A 17,134-nucleotide genomic window follows, 5' to 3' on the forward strand; every position below is an offset into this window, starting at 1 on the left:
GAAAAAGGAGATCTAAAATGCCTTTCTACCCTCAGAATGGATTGGAGTTCACCTTCATGCAAGAACCAACAGGCTATAATTATTGTTTCCACTGTGGAAGGAGCAGAGATTGATGACACAACGGCATACTAATACTAATAGCAGGAAATGGATTATTCAATCTTTGGGAAGTGTAAGTTAATAAAAAGTTACTCAAGAGAGCAGTAGAAGGTACTATTGGGTAAAAGACCATTCTAGTCTGACTGGAAAACGACTACATAGAAAGTGATCCTCTGAGCACTGGAAGCACCTTAAACAGAGTTCTGTTGTATACCACCAACAACCCAACTTTCATACAGTTTGATGACTGTGTGAAATGAAGAGAGAAAAAAAGGTGGCACTCGGTCAACTCTCCATGCCTGGGAAGGCAAGGGAGAAGAGTCAATATGCAAGTGCAAAGAGGTTCAAGATCACTTCATTTTCCCTGCACTTGGGAGACATAGTGAAAAGTGGTTAATAATATCCATAGATTCTCAGGTTCAATAGTAGCTGCCTTATCTTCAAGTGAAGAGTGGCCACACTAGTCTTCCACTCTTTTGCCAGTTTTCCTGATTCTGTCATGAAACAAAAGAGCCTCTCATCAGAGAAGGTACACAAGACCCATTACTAGTTACTGTCTGAACAGAGTTCAGACCCAAAAACCACTGACCCCCCCTCCTCCATTTTGTCACAACAGAGCACGATGATGTAAAGAATGAGAGCGTGCACAAGGTGAAAGTGAGGCAAAACCATTCCTGTTCTTGAATTATGCAAGGCAAGAAGAGGAAACGTGTTGCACATGTCTACAAGTTGCAAGTAGGGGGTTACCCTAAGCTGCAACCTATGGCACATCTACAGACCCAGTCCAAGGGGAGCTAGGGGGTTATGGGGTCCTGATGTGAGCCCTGGGCCTGGGGCACATAGTGGGACAGTGAAGGGACAGTCCTCATGTCCAAGAAGGCATGCATAACAACAACTCTCTCTGAGGTACAATTATCACTGGACAGCGAACTGGCACCTCATCTATGGATATCCAACCTAGTGAGAGACCTAGGGTACACAGGGGGATGGGGAAGGGGAGCCATTTTCTTGTCTAAGTGATCATGTGAAGAACGACCACCACACCAATAGTACCAATGATGATGGCTGGTGATTTGGTACTTCTGCTCACCTGCTATGAAGAAGAGTGCATGAGTGATGTCCTCCTGGACTTCTTATGCAAGGGCTTAGACTACCACCATCTTCCTCTTAAGTGGAGGAGGTGAGGAGGAGGAGGAGGAGGAGGAGGAGGAGGAGGAGGAGGAGGTAGGAGGGAGGAGGAGGAGGAGGAGGAGGCAGGAGGAGGAGGGGAAGGGGAGGCAGTGAGGAGAGGACAAGGGAGGAGGAGGGCTGGTATGGAACAGGATACATCAAAACACCAGCTGGAATCTCAGCTACTAATAGCTGTGTAAAAAGAAGGCTTGGGCTTATTATTGCTAAAAGGTCAATGAGGAATGCATCTGTAGTGAGTAACCTGGAATTTTAAGAAAACGTGTGCAGATACCCATAAATCAACAGCCGCCAAGTGATGCAGCTTCTCATGTGACAACAAGTGCCAAGTGTCATAATTCTTGTACCCTGATGAGAAGAAAGGGTTTGTTACACTTTGAGGAGGAAGGAAAGAAATGGAGGGGTCCCACAGCATCAGACACTGGAAAGCATCACCTGTCCTCTCTCTTCCTGGTACCAGATCATCAATCTTCTTCCACTGGGGAGAAGACCAGGTTGCACATACATTAGAAAAAGGGAGGGATTGAAGACAATCCTTGTCCTTACAAAAAACAGTATTAATGTAGTCTACCCATAAGGGGGGCAAAAAGCAACTATGTGGCAGCCCAAATCCCCACTATGGCATTGGTTATCTTCTCATAAAAAAGATAAGACCAAAGTGACAATTTATTATCAGATGGTATATGGAACAATAAGAATATTATGCAATTGCAATGAGAACAAGAGTGGAAGTTACTCATTCAACACAATAGGCACATAGAGAGCAAACAAAAAGCATATCCTCACTGCTCTGTTGGTGAGTGAAGGGTATTACCCGACTTACTTCCTGGCAACCACCAGTTAACTACCTTGTTAAGTTCAATAATCATTCTGGCTTGCATGGATGAATACTCCTAATATAAAAGGCAATCATTTGTATCATTGTAGGAACTCATGGGTTCTGATTGGTGGGGAAAAAAAAAAAAAAAAAACTTTCACTAATAAATACAAGATATCACAGAACTGTCAAGGGAACAAATAACGGGCCTTAAGCATCTTTATTAATCTTTCCATTCATGAACATGTCTAAAATAAAGTGAAAAATCAACCCTGCAAACCAACAATATCCATCAAAAGAACTGGTACTTACTCTCTCTTCCTTTTCCTTTTCTTTTTATTTCTTTTCATAGTGTCACTCATTTCCGCTTCCTCTTTATTAATGTCCTCTGAATTCTCTTCCACTTTTAATTTACTTTCACTGTCAGTAGTATCTGCGGTGGGTTTTTCAGCCTCACCAGCATCGTTTACCTCTTCACCTTCCTCCTTGCTTCCCTCATCAGCAGACTCTACTTCTGTTTCGGATTCAGAGGTCTCTGATTTGGGAGGTTTTGGTGTATTATACTGTATTCTTGTCCAGTATAGTGGTTTCATGGCCATCTTTGGATTAATTGGCTGCTTACGTAGAACTGCAAAGACAAAATGTATTAGAACATTTACAGTTCTCCTTTGGTATTAATTTTTACATTACTAGCATTCATTTCCTTTTGGAAAATAAAATATGAAAAATAAAACTATGAATTCATGTACACCGAACTATTCTGATCTTAATTATAACATATTCCACATACTTGAAAATTTCCTAATCTAAAAAATTAAATCTTATGTTCTTATGCAATATCTAACTATTTTAGATCAGTGTCTATCTTTTTGAAAATATCTTCATCTTTCCAATTGGTACACTATTACAGATCATAAAACACCATTGCACCACAACTCAATTAGCCAAGATCTGCATTTGTCAAAGAAAACATATTACTGGTAAAATTTCAGCAACCAAGGAACACATTTTCTTTTTGGACTATATTTTGTTTGTTCTAAATGACTAAGCTTTACTTGGTATGCTAAAATTTTGTGCTCATCTTAATATAAAATAGGCAGTACTTTGACTTAGTAATCTATGGATTATGGATGAAACAATGATCACGTGACTGCAGGAAAACACCCACTGTACTTAGCTATCAGATCTGTCTTTAAAAATAATAAAGGGATTTTGACGTAAGGAGAAATCTATTGCTTGGCGATTGGCTCGTGTCGCCAGCGAAATATCCTTTAATCTATTATTTCTAGGGTAAATGTACTAACACATACCAGAGAATAAATAAATAAAGAAAAAGGTCAGTACAACTGACTCGCTCACCTCCAAGAGGGTGTCGGTATGAACACTATGGCGAGTGAGACCACTACCACGAGCCAGCTTTGCCCATAGAAATCTCCCACTACAAAATCCCCACAAGAGGGGAGCCGACCCACAGAGTGGGCAGCAACTACTACTACTCCATCCCATGCTGCCGACTGCTGCGCCTCTGGTGGCCCATCACCTGAACGTTAGCAGACTAATCTTGAGCAAAATTGGATGGGTAGGGCGGGATTTCGCTGGCGACACGAGCCAATCGCCAGAAATAGATTTTTCCTTACGTCAAAATCCCTTTTCTGGGCTCAGCTCGTGTCGCTGCGCGAAATCGTACCAGAGAAATAGCACAAGATTGTAAAGAAAATTCAACTAAACAAAAAGGGGTCTCAAATAAAAGATAACATAAAAAGAAGGAATATAATTGCTAATAAATATACATATACACAATGATACAAAATTAGAAATATTACTTAAATTAAACTTAATGCTAATAATATTTCTTAAAATTAACTTAATTTTTACATATATACAGGGCTTACATGGAATATATGTTAAAAGCAGTATCTGTGTATAGATATGTACAAAGAACTCAAAAGCAATTATAACAATAACTTGAACAGAACAAACTTCAATAATAATAATATATGAAGGGAATGTATATGACTTAATATACAAAACCCGTAACCATTGTAAATAAGATGTATCCCCTAGCATAAAAATAAGGGGATCACATCAAAGAGATCAATACATACAATCGATTGTGAGTGCCCCTAGCAAAAAAATAAGGGACACCCACCATATCACCATAAGAGCAGCTAAGACCCAAGGTAAACGTAGATGAAACATGACAGGCATAGACGAACTGTTGGGTGAGACATGTAGAAAGGAGGACTGGATCTTCTACTAAAGATTAAGCAGAGTCGGGGGAAACTATGTTACCCGCCGCAACTGCTGAAAATTTCAGAGCTTCCAAGGACTTTAAGTAATGATGCTTAAATACTGTCGGCGATTTCCATCCAGTATATTTTTTCAACTCATCGAAATTCATATGTTGGAAATAGTTAATTGAGGTGGCTACTGCCCTGACATCATGTGCTTTTGGAAAGAGTCAGGATTGGCTTGCTTAATAAAGTACAGGATCTGCTGCCTGATGCCTTTAATAGATAAAGTACACCAAAGTTTTTCTCTCTTAAAGAGAGGACCCGATGAGGATGAGGAGGTCCTGGACAGAAAGGCTCGTAAGGTCGATACTGGGCAAAGAGATATATCTTGTGGAAGGGGTACAACCTTCCATGGTTCCCACCTCATCAAAGGATCTTCATTCTTTGCTATAAAACTACGTTCCGGAGAAAGTAGCACTTCCCCTGTGGGAAGAAATTGAATATGATCCGGATCTCTGGATAATGCCGACAGTTCTGAAATCCTAGCTCCTGAGGCCAAGCTTAATAAAAATAGAGTTTTTCTTAAGAGCATTATAAATGAACCTGTGTCATTATCAGTTTCTGAAGCCAGCTTTAGAACATCATTTAAGAACCATGATACTGACGTAGGCCTTACAGAAGGTCTAAGTCTAGCACAAGCCTTGGGAATAGACGAGAAATAGGAGTCTGTCAAGTCTATGTTGAAACCAAATTGAAAAATCTTTTTCAAGGCTGACTTGTTTGTCGTAATGGTGCTAGCTGCTAAGGCCTTTTCAAATAAAGATCTGAAAAAGGATATAGCTGAATTGATTGTCATGATTCTAATATCTGATTCTCTCAGGAAGGTTGCTAACTTTTTGACAGCAGCATCATACTGTCTCAAAGTTGAATCCCTTTTATCAGATTCCAAGAAGAGAATATTTTGAGGGTCAATATTCGCATCTCTTTTCGCTGCAAACTTCATGAAATCCATAAAGTTAGGGTTTTGAGAATTCCTGAGGAAGCGAACACAGTCTTCGTTTGCACTGACTGGGAGAGCCTGGGACTGGGAATTCGAAGAGGGCGAAGACCCAGTTCCAGAATTAGAGGGTACCAATTGCTCTTCGGCCAGTCTGGGGCTACTAGAGCCAATTGACCCTTGAATGTCCTGAGTTTGTTCAGTACCTTCATGAGAAGATTCACTGGAGGGAAGACATAAATCTTCTCCCAGTTGTTCCAGTCTAGGGCCAGGGAGTCCGTGGCATAGGCCAGAGGGTCCAGGTTGGGGCCACATAACATGGGAGTTTGTGGTTCGCTTGGGATGCGAAGATCCACTTGTAGGCCTGGAACTCTCTGAAGAATCCATTGGAACGAACTGCTGTCCAGTGACCATTCCGACTCTAGAGGTACTGATCGGGATAGAGCATCTGCTATGACGTTTCTCACTCCAGCTATATGGGTGGAGGAGAGGTGCCAACTGAACTTGTCCGCCAGGGAGAAGATGGCTACCATGACATGATTTAGATGACGTGCTTTGGAGCCTCCCCTGTTTATACAATGGACTACCACTGCGCTGTCTAAGACTAGCTTTATGTGGGAGTACTTCGGCGGACGTAACCTTTTTAGAGTCAAGAACACTGCCATTGCTTCCAGTACGTTTATGTGGAAACTGACGGAACTGAGGTGACCAAGTTCCCTGAACTTTCTTGAACTGAGAATATCCTCCCCAACCGCTTAACGAAGCGTCTGTGTGGATGGTAATCCCGGAGGAGGAAACTGAAGGGGCACTGATATCGATAAGTTCTTGACTTTTGCCCACGGGCGTAGTCGATTCCGTAGAATCTGAGGGACTGAGGATAATTTGTCCCTGGACCTGACATTTGCTCGTGAGCGCCAGATTCTGGTTAGGTCTTTCAGTTTGGCTTTCATCAAGATGTTTGTCACTGATGCAAACTGGAGTGAACCCAGGATCCTTTCCTGGGTTCTTCTTGACGCAATTTTGTTTGTGACTCAGAAATTGCTTTACTGACTTCGCTATTTCTTTCCTCTTGGCTGATGGAATCGACAGAGTATGGGAGGATAGATTCCATTGAATGCCCAGCCACTGAAAGTTTGACTCTGGAGTGAGTCTTGACTTGGTCCTGTTTATCTTGAAGCCTAGATATTCCAGGAACTGAATCACTTTCAGTGTTGCTTTGTGGCATTCCTCGACTGTTGGAGCCCAGATTAAAACCAAATCGTCGAGATACGCTACTACCATAACCCCTTGCGATCTTAGTTGTTGAACTACCACTTCCGCCAACTTCGTGAACACCTGGGTGCTACGTTGAGCCCGAAAGGAACTACCTTGAAGGAGAATGCCTGATCTCCTATCTTGAAGCCCAGATACGGACGGAAGTGCCTTGCAATAGGGATATGATAGTAAGCGTCTGTAAGATCGATAGAGGTGGTGACGGCCCCACGGGGAAGTAAGGTCCGTACCTGCGAGATCGTGAGCATCTTGAACTTGTCGCAGGCGAATGGCTAAGTTTAAGCGGGACAGTCTAAGATTACCCTTCTTTTTTGTGAGCCTTTCTTTGGAACGCTGAACAAGCGCCCTTGAAACTTTAATCTGTTGACTCTCGCTATAGCTCCTTTCTGAAGGAGGTCCTCCGCATACTCCGTCAATTCTTTGGATGGAAGTTGGCGGAAAGGTCTGGATGGGGGCGGGTTCGCTACCCAACTCCAACCCAGGCCTTTTGACACAAATGCTTTGCGCCCACTGCTGAAATTCCACCGGTGGCGAAGTGAAACAGCCTCCCTCCCCCTACCTGAAAAGTCCTCATTGGTGTTGGTAGCCTCCGCGGCCTCCCCTGAAATGCTTTCCTCTATTAAAGGACCCTCCTGATCCTCTCTGACGAAAGGATCGCTTACCTCTGCCTCCCTTACCCGAGCGGTCATACTTCTGGGAAGCCTGGCCCTCGAAGACTTGATTGAAGGCTGGGGAGAGAGGAGCGTAGAGGTGGAGGGTTTTAGGCTGGGGGGAAATGACATAGATAGGCTGCGATTGAGCCTTGGAGGTAGAAGGTTGGGCTGCTTGCACCAACGGGACAGCTGGAACAGGTGGGTAAAGTGTGGCTGTTTCTTTTGGTAAGGCTGGAAACGTCTGGGTTTCTTCTGAGCCTTACCTCTGACAACTTGATCTTGGCGTCTCTTGGCCGTAAGACCCCAACGATCTTTAAGGCTTTGGTTAAGCCTTGTAGCCTCTGCCTGGACCTCCTTCACCATCGCATCTGGGAAGAGGTCCTGCTCCCCAGATGTTCGATGCAAGCAACTAATTCGGTTCATGCCGAATCGTTGCTTCTTGGAGGACATGTTTCCTACAGTTTGTTCTAGCCGTGGCGAACTCGAACATATCAGACTGCACCGTTTGAGTCAGTGACTTGGTGATCAGCTTAAAAAGTGGCTCAGAACCATAGGAAATGGTAGCCACCTCGGTCATGGCCATGGTATTGATAGACCTGGCCAACCTAGACTTGGCATCAAATTCTGCCTGAATGAGGCTATCTGGAAGTCTAGGCAGCTTCTCACCAAACTGCTCCATAGCACAGTCTGGTTTGAGTTTGCCCGCAGAAAAAGTGTTGGGCAGATCTTCCCACAACTCACCGGCTGAGGGAAGTAAAGGAGACGTAGGGTCCGCTTCTTTCAGCTGAGGCAAACGAATCCCCCTTCTGGGGCTGCTGGAATGGTAACCGTAGCAATCTTTGTCAAGAAAGGGAGCGGGGTACTCTCTTCCATTGTAAAGATTGTGAAAGGACTCTAAACGGCTGTATTTTCGTGTTCGAACAGTCCATGTCCTCTAAAACACCTGAGCCATTCTCTTTGAGCCTGGTCTCGTGAATAGAGGACTGTTTCTTTAGGTACCTTATCGTCTCGAGTCATGGCAGAGGCGGTGAGCCTGGCGTAGCCGATGAACGGAGGCTGAAGGTCTTCCGGGTAGAACTCGAAGTCTTCAATCCTACGAGTTCCACATTCCGGGATAGAAATAAGCCCGTCCTGGAAGGGGGCGTATGACGCTACTCTCCAAGGATTGTTCATACTGAACGGAGGTAGAGAGTCATACGGAGGCAATTGCGCTCCCCCTGTGCTGAAGGGTGGGGGAGAAGCTAGCGGAGCTTGGCTCAGTCCGGCGATAATGTTGTCCTGGGAGTTGATCCTATTCAGACAACCGGGAGAACATCTTGTTCCATACTGGTTTTTTTAGAGACCCACCAGATCGCCCACTTGTTGCAACAGGCCGAGCGTTGGGATCCAAAGCCGGACGCTGCTGCGGAGGTGGACGGGTGGCTCTGAACCGGAACCAAAGGTAGTGGTAACGGTTGACTCCGCTGGAGTGTGTGATCTCTCCCCTGGAGGATCTACTCCTAGAGGATTTGGAGCCGGACCCGGATAGCTTTAGACCTCCTATCTCCGGGGTTTTTAGCCGGAGACTTACGAGATGATGATGACGCCGACGCCGTCTTTTTAGACGACGACGACGTCTTAGTCAAGGTTTTTACTGCTTGTCCTTTGACCTTAGGTCTAACGGAAGCATCAGGAGAAGTATAAAGTTCTGTACCTGTAAAGCCTTGGAAGGATGGAGAGTTTGCAGGGGTAGTGAAGATCCAGTGGCACCCAAGGGCATCCCTTGGGCGTCCAACGTACTCACCTCGACCAACAGGTCGTCTACACCTACCATGGGTTCAATGTTTAGATCTAACGTCGCGACTTCTTCCGAGGAGATGTCCTGGCCTGGATCCGTCAACGAGGCAGCGAGCTGTTGTTGGATGAACGCAATAGTCGGGGCCGCCTCTGCTGGGTCGACGTAGCCCGTTGACTTGCCTCCGGGGAAGATCAGGACCGCCAACCTCTTCTCGAGAATGTAGGGCATACCCTTGGCGGCGTTCTTCCCAAAACCGCCGACCCAGGCCCGCAGGGTTGCCAGTGCGGTGTCCTTCACAGCCGGAGCCTGGAAGAGAGGGTATTTATTAGTTTTTAAGATTAAACTTAAAACTAAAACTAAATTAAAAGCTTAACTTAAAATTATAGGGGATGCGAAATCCCCTGTATTTTTATCTTAAGTTTAAGAAAGATTAGAATTTTTTAAAACTTAAGAACTATAACGAAGTAGGGACTGGCTAACGGAGTTGGAAATACGTTACCCCGTCTAAGAGCTGGCTCACCAGATCATAACAGATGGTGCATGTCTCGTGATACCAGACTTGGAGGTCCCAGTGCGGAGTCGCGCATGGAGCATGGGACCGCAAACTTCATGTCCACGGGGTCTTGAGGCGTGGCGGTGCATCCCGGATGCTCACAGTTGGTGGTCTGTAAGTGAAAAGACACATGAGCATCTTAAAGGCTATCACTTACAGGCTAAAGGACAGAAGAACTCCGCTGCATGCCGAAGCTCGGAAAAAATTTGGGCATAACCCCTCCCTTACCGCCTGAATAGTCTATAACCCCGGAGAGATCCGGTGAGGCAGACAAGGAGGGAGGGGGGATGGTTTAAGGTAGCTTAAGATAAACTTAACTTAGTTTAACATAACTAATTCTTAAACCTATAAAAATCGAACGTACCGGACTAAGTCCAGTGCGTGGCGGAGCGTGTCGCGACCTCAGCGCGAACGGAGGGGTTAGTAGAGACCAACTGTATGCCTCAGTCCACCCTGCGGGGTGAACTAGCACCTTTCCACTTGGATGCCGGAGCTCCGGTAGAAAAGGAGCCCCAGTAAGGTGGGAAAGAAAAGGGCGAGAGGGACACACAGACTCGCGCTAGCAACGGAGCGACGGAGAAGCGACGGAGGGGGGAAAGGCCAGTCCCCCCCCCCTAGCCATCCGGCCGGACCGAGAAGCTGGAGAGGTCGAGTCCAGTCTGGGTCTGTCCCGTCCCTCTACTCCCTCCGACTGGGGGGAAAGGGAGGCAGGCTCGGGTATGCGGAGCGAGCGTGGGCAGACCAACCCTCCCCCCGGCCCTATGGAAGAGCGGGAGGAGGGAAGATGACTGGACAGGCGTCTGGCTGCTCCGTGATCACGTAGTGACCACGGGGCGGTAACATCAAAACAATGAAACGATAAGGCCTAGAATACACAACCGGCTGATCAGAGAGAAGCTAAAAGGAAGCAACCGAACTGAAGAGCGGTAGCGCATGGGCCCTATGGGCCATAACCTAGGCTAGATGAAGCCAGACGCCTACACTAACAAAATATAATAAATTAAATAAAACATTGAAAGAAAGAAAACAAAATAGTAGGAGAAAAAATCCAGGAGTGTACGACTAATCCGAAAGAAAGTCTACCACTCAAAGCTAGCCGGGGCCGATACCAAGAGCCGTGGCTAGGGTCTGGATAGAAGAAGCCTACGTAAGGTAAAAAGACATGCATGCATGACATAAACCGCGTAGACTGTACCCTAAAACAAATAGGATGACTAAAAATAGAGCGTACTAAAAGTAAGGGAAGGTTCTGGGTATGGAAGACCAAGAACGAACCCGCCACGAGGCAGAACCATGCTGCCATGCTTCCGACCTAGAGTTCGTATTTATACCTAAAAAACGGCAAATACTGACTCAAGGACGGAAAAAACCAAATAGCAATAAACATTGAGTACTTAACTTAGCTGCTGCGATGGCTGCACGCTCCATGATGAGTAAATCCAAAAATAAGGCACCAAAAACACAGAGCAAAAAAGGGCACGTGTATACAGTGTGCGCTAACTGAAAAGGATGGCCACCAGAGGCGCAGCAGTCGGCAGCATGGGATGGAGTAGTAGTAGTTGCTGCCCACTCTGTGGGTCGGCTCCCCTCTTGTGGGGATTTTGTAGTGGGAGATTTCTATGGGCAAGCGGCTCGTGGTAGTGGTCTCACTCGCCATAGTGTTCATACCGACACCATCTTGGAGGGTGAGCGAGTCAGTTGTACTGACCTTTTTCTTTATTTATTTATTCTCTGGTATGTGTTAGTACATTTACCCTAGAAATAATAGATTAAAGGATATTTCGCGCAGCGACACGAGCTGAGCCCAGAAAAGACCTTATTTTGAAGTACATAACTGTTTTTATTTCCCAACAGTGTTTTTAATAGATGAGATTACTTTACCTGTAATCCAATCATGAATAAGTAAAGCAAGTTAACTAGTTTCACTACCAAGTATTTGACATATCTTGTGAAAATAATTTCCTTTGTGGCTAAAAGGAAAATTAGCATATATATATTTTAGTACAATACACAAAAAAACTAATGTAAATATTTAAAAGGCAACATTAGTTTTTTTCAAGCAAATCCATCAATCATACAGCCAACATTTTAATGCTTGTATTTTCACAGACATCGCAAACTTTTGTCCAAAGGAGAGAAGATGCAGTATCAGCCAGTGTGCATGCATCTCTCAGAGTGCCATGTACTCTTCACTCACAAGTGTCACTTTTCCATGGAAACTACAAAATCAATTTGGTAGTAATTTTTTCAATCTAACCCTTCCCCTCAAACAGACCAAATGTCAAATTAGGCACCATGATTAAACTACTGACTACCTTGTAGTGATGACTGAACAAAAGGAGGATCCAGCAGAGTTCTTTGTGACAAAAAAGGTCTGGATCCAAGACTCATGAAAGAGGGTAATTTATCATAAAGAATGGCCCTTTTAAGAATGTAAAATGAGGTACTGCTTAAGTGTACATGATCATTTGATGGTTGATGGATAGAGTAAGAAACATCCCATAAGCGTTAATTGCTAATAACCCAAGATAGAAAACAAGAATGCAGGTTTAGGAAGACCAAGATGACTCCCTTAACCTTACCCAGTGGGTAAAACTTTGGTGGCCACTGCTACTATTCCCAGCAATTCTTTAAGAAAAAATCTTGAAAACTTGCTTTGGCACATGCTATTCCATGAAAATCAACACTTAACATATCCACTCTACACCATTTTCCCTCATTTTTTTCACGTCATGAAAAAGGGATTTTGACGTATGAAAAATCTATTTCTGGGCGAGGAAGCCGAAGGCTGAATACAAGCAGTATTTCTTAATGTTGACCTCAAGCATTCCACTCTAATATGAGAATAAGTGGCAACAGAACAGGGGCAGAGAGAGAAGAGAGAGAGAATACCCGAAGCCTAATTATTCTTACAAGGCTGATGAAAGCCTTTAAATGAAATATTTCAAGTTTTTTTGTAGTTAATCCAAATACTGTATCAAGAGAGTTCAGGGTAAAGTTGACGAAACTGAATGTTTTTGAGTTTTTAATGTATTTGCTTTAAGTGCTTTCTTGTTAAAAATAAGGAATTTTGCGATGAGAAATACGTTAGAAAATTTAAGAAGTCTTGTATAAATTCATGAATTTCTTATTTGCCGATGCAAAATAAAATTTTTTCAAGGTGAAAACCCTTTCACCATAGAATAAACTCAAAACATCAAACAGGCCTCAGTCTGCCCACCAAATTTCTATTCATTTATACTATGTAGCCTGAGGCAAATTTTTCCTAATTCTTGTTCATTTTGAAACGGTTTTTTATTTTTTATTTTTATCCCTATCAATAATGTTGACAAAGTATTTAATGTACAGGTTTCAATAAAAGTATATTCATAACTTACCGTTCATTTGTAGTTATCAGAAACACTTCTGTGTGTGTGTGAGAGAGAGAGAGAGAGAGAGAGAGAGAGAGAGAGAGAGAGAGAGAGAGAGAGAGAGAGAGAGAGAGAGAGAGATACATTTACATATAGTCTTCCATCCTCAGCATGAACACATTGGTCATGAACTTTAAGAAGGGAGTTTTGTTTCAGCAAACATAAAAGAGACCCTCAAAATTCCTACTTTAAATAGGACATTTTCATAGTTATTTTTCAATCTCACAAGTCTCCCTGCAGCCTTTGAAAAGGTCTTTCTTCGGGGCATATCCACGTGATTTGGTAAATCACGTAAGTGAATCATATAAGTCACACACATGACAAACAGGCAGACTATCATGAACACGACTTCTGTGATGTCCAGATGATGCCTTGGGTCCTTTCCCTCCCCTCACTTTTCAGATAAGGCAAGAGCTAACTGACAAAAAATCATTTTGTGCCAAACATGAGATCTGAAGAGGTACATTCTAGTCTCAGTCTACTCAACACCAATGTCCTCAGTTCTTTATCACCATCTTTCAAAGATCACCTTAGTATAATAAAATTTTGTGGCTTAAAAAAAATATTAAGAGAGCCTATCATGTCTATATGGAAGGCTTTATTCTCACTAAAGTTTGAGTTCATGACCTCTAATCTGGCTACTTCTGCAAACCGATTTGTAACTGGGATCAAAGAGTTGAGATGCTAGTCTACTTTCTACTGCAGGGATGACCTACACAAATACCTTACCATATTTTCCATCTTCCCTTTTTCGTTTATAGTGGGATATTGAAGGAACCTTTTTCCTACCTCTCATCTTGATCTCACTTGAGGATAATATCATATCCTCTAAGAAATTTGGACCCTGTCACTGGCATGCACTCTCTCACTTCATAATGAAGATTAAGGCTATATATAAAGCTATATTGTACATACCTATAATAAAATAATAATAATTTAACAAAAAGATTTTACAATATAATTTTACAAAAAGGGAATCACGTGATAATCATATGTGCCTTGGTTTATTAGGATGTGCACTACATCCACGATATTAGTGACAATTATACAAATAAAAGTAACTAACTTATGATTTTAAATGTTCACAATTAACGTTTACTTTATATTGCTGATACTATGAATGATAATTGGAAGTGTGACAAAGAAAGTATAGTAACATCAAGGGGTTTTACTGTATACAAGGAAAGAATAAAGAATTAAAAGTAAGTCAATAGAAGACAGTCTGTCTAAAATCACAAATACCATTACCAAATTAAAATGAATAATCATGGTTTCTATCTTTGTACCCCCCAAAAATTGACAAGCAAGATCACTGAATATCCTGAATTCTTGGTTCTGTGGTTCACGCCCACGAGCCGACAAATTTCTTTAAAAAAAAAATTCCCCTTCAGTTAACATATGAAAATATATTAATTGCGAGGTAGAGTGAATTAGATATTAAATGACATTTGTAGCTTAACTTGTGGGGGATGCTTAGCAGATGCCCCACTAATAGTTAAAACCCACAAATACTTAGAAACTCCTTCTATAAATGCTTATTGAACTTCCTCTATCATGCTTTATAACTGCTATATTGAAAGTTCAAATTACAAATAACGAATGTATACCTTAGATAACATTCTACTTCAAATATACTTTAAATCACTATCCTATTACTGCATTAATCTTTGAGCTTATATTATCAATATTACAAAGTAATCTTAAAACATTTTACCATTGAAAATATATACATGCAGCCCACACACACACACACACAAATTTTATTGTTATTGTTTAATCTCAGACTTCCAGCCTATACAGAGGGAGAGAGTTACCACTATGACATACGTATCTTGTGGAGAGAGAGAGAGAGAGAGAGAGAGAGAGAGAGAGACGAGATGAGAGAGAGAGAGAGAGAGTAGAGAGAGGGAGAGAGAGAGAGAGAGAGAGAGAGAGAGAGAGAGAGAGAGAGAGAGAGTTAGTTAGTTGGAAACACACTCCCCCTCCTGTCACATTACTTGACATATTTGACAGCTCTGAACCTCAGCTTAGTATCTGGATCTAAAAAAGAAGGATGCAGGGTAGAATGGATTCTCTTCATACTTACAAAATTTTGTAATCTATAAATTAAAATCTTACTAATTTGCTATATTATATTTTCTTTAATGAATTGATATCATTGCCGTTTACTTTAATATTAATATTTGAAAATTAGTAAATCCTCTATTTATCATAAAAAAAAAAATATACATCTCTGTACAAGAGAGGAGAGAGGAGGAGCAGAGAGAGGTGAAGGGTAGAGAGAGAGAGGAATTAGAGAGAGAGAGAGATGAAGAGAGAGAGACGAGGAGGAGAAGAGGGGGGATGACTAGAAGGATAGGGAACAGAAGGAGAGAGGAGGAGAGACGGGCGGGAGAGGAGAGAGAGAGAGAGAGAAATTATTATTATCATTGTGACATTTTAATCTACTAATACACTATTAATTAATATTAATATCTGAATATTAGTAATTAATTTTTGTATCAAAACTGTATTTAGTTATGAATATAACCTCAAAATACACTTAGTGAATAATTATCGCTGGGAAACCCGGCAAATAGGGGAGTCTGTGAATACAGGGGATTGACTGTATATATATAGTGTGTGTGTATATATATATATATCTATATATATATATATATATATTTATATATTATATATTAATTATATAATATATAATAATGATAACTTGATCACGAAGTATATAAAACGTGATGCTTGTATAAATAAAGGTTTTTTTTTGCCACGAAGGAAAAAAATGAAAAAAAAAACGAGTTGGTCCGAGTACTTTCGGTCCTATTCGGACCCTTTACTGAGGCATACTGGTTTTACAAAGAACAACATAGTCAAAAAGCAAGGCTTAATATACAAACTGACCCTACCAAATTAGCCATAAGGGCGATTTTCACTCTACAGAGAGGAGGAGGAGTCATAGGCTAGCCACACCTTGAAGGATACCCGCGGTAAACAAGTGATTCTTCCAGAAAAACAGTACATTTTGAAAACAACACGGGAGCATATTACAATTTAAATATCATGAATTTTTACACAAATTTTCCCAACAAAAAAATTATTATTAATGAAAAAGACAAAAGAAAAGAAAGAAAATATAAATATATATATATATCGAGCAAGAGAAAAGGGGGAGAGAAAAATATTCGAACCAGAGAGAGAGAGAGGAGAGAGAGACCTTACCTTACCTTACAGACCTTACATCTTGTTCGGGTTGCCCCAGGTCCCTCAGTGTGAGGCACCTCTAATGTCTACCAGAGTTGCTAGTACATCTTCCGGTATATTTTGCATCTTCCAATCTTGGATGGTCTGGGATGCAGTTTAGATATTTGTCGAGCTTATTCTTAAACATCTACGCTCACTCCTGATATATTCCTCAGAGAGCTGGCAACGCATTGAATAGACGCTGCATATCGATGCTGGTGCGTAGTGGATTAATGTCCTGTGTGCTTTTCCTTATTTTTCCTGGTATATTTTTGGGCACTATTAATCTACCTCTGCTTGCTCTTTCTGATATTTTTAGTTCCATGATATTTTCTGCTATTCCTTCCTTCTATCTGTTTCCATGCCTGAATTATCATGTAGCGTTCTCTTCTCCTTTCCAGACTATATAATTTTAAGAATTGGTAGTCCTTTCCCAGTAGTTCTAGGTCCTTAACTTCTTCTATTCTAGCGTGTAAAGGACCTTTGTACACTCTCTATTTGTGCAATATCCTTTTGATAGTGTGGGACCATATCATATTGCAATATTCAAGTGGACTACGAACATATGTTTTATAAAGCATAATCATGTGTTCAGCTTTTCTTGTTTTGAAGTGCCGTAACAACATTCCCATTTTTGCTTTACATTTTGCCAACAGAGTGCTATTTGATCATTGCATAACATGTTCCTATTCATCATCACACCAAGGTCTTTAACTGCTTCCTTATTTGTGATGGTCTCATTATTAGGTCCCTTATATGCATATAGCTTTTCGTTTCTCGCTCCATAAGTTTATTGATTCAAATTTATCAGAGTTAAATACCATCCTATTTACCTCTGCCCAATCATATACTTTGTTAAGGTCTCTTTGTAGAGCGTTCCTATCTTCATCACAAGTAATT

At 41.8% G+C, this 17,134-nt stretch overlaps 1 protein-coding gene across 5 annotated transcripts in view; it reads right to left on the minus strand.

The window, feature by feature from the left end:
- LOC135216988 (uncharacterized) overlaps positions 1-17,134 on the minus strand; it is a 358,855-nt gene that overhangs the window by 135,907 nt on the left and 205,814 nt on the right. For all 5 annotated transcript variants that reach the window (XM_064252540.1, XM_064252538.1, XM_064252539.1 and 2 more), the window contains one exon: positions 2,417-2,732. In XM_064252540.1, the coding sequence (XP_064108610.1) occupies positions 2,417-2,732 (316 nt within the window). The remainder of the gene's footprint in view (positions 1-2,416; positions 2,733-17,134) is intronic.

Source organism: Macrobrachium nipponense, chromosome 7 (genome assembly GCF_015104395.2).
Source record: "Macrobrachium nipponense isolate FS-2020 chromosome 7, ASM1510439v2, whole genome shotgun sequence".
In the NCBI taxonomy this organism is placed as follows: domain Eukaryota; kingdom Metazoa; phylum Arthropoda; class Malacostraca; order Decapoda; family Palaemonidae; genus Macrobrachium; species Macrobrachium nipponense.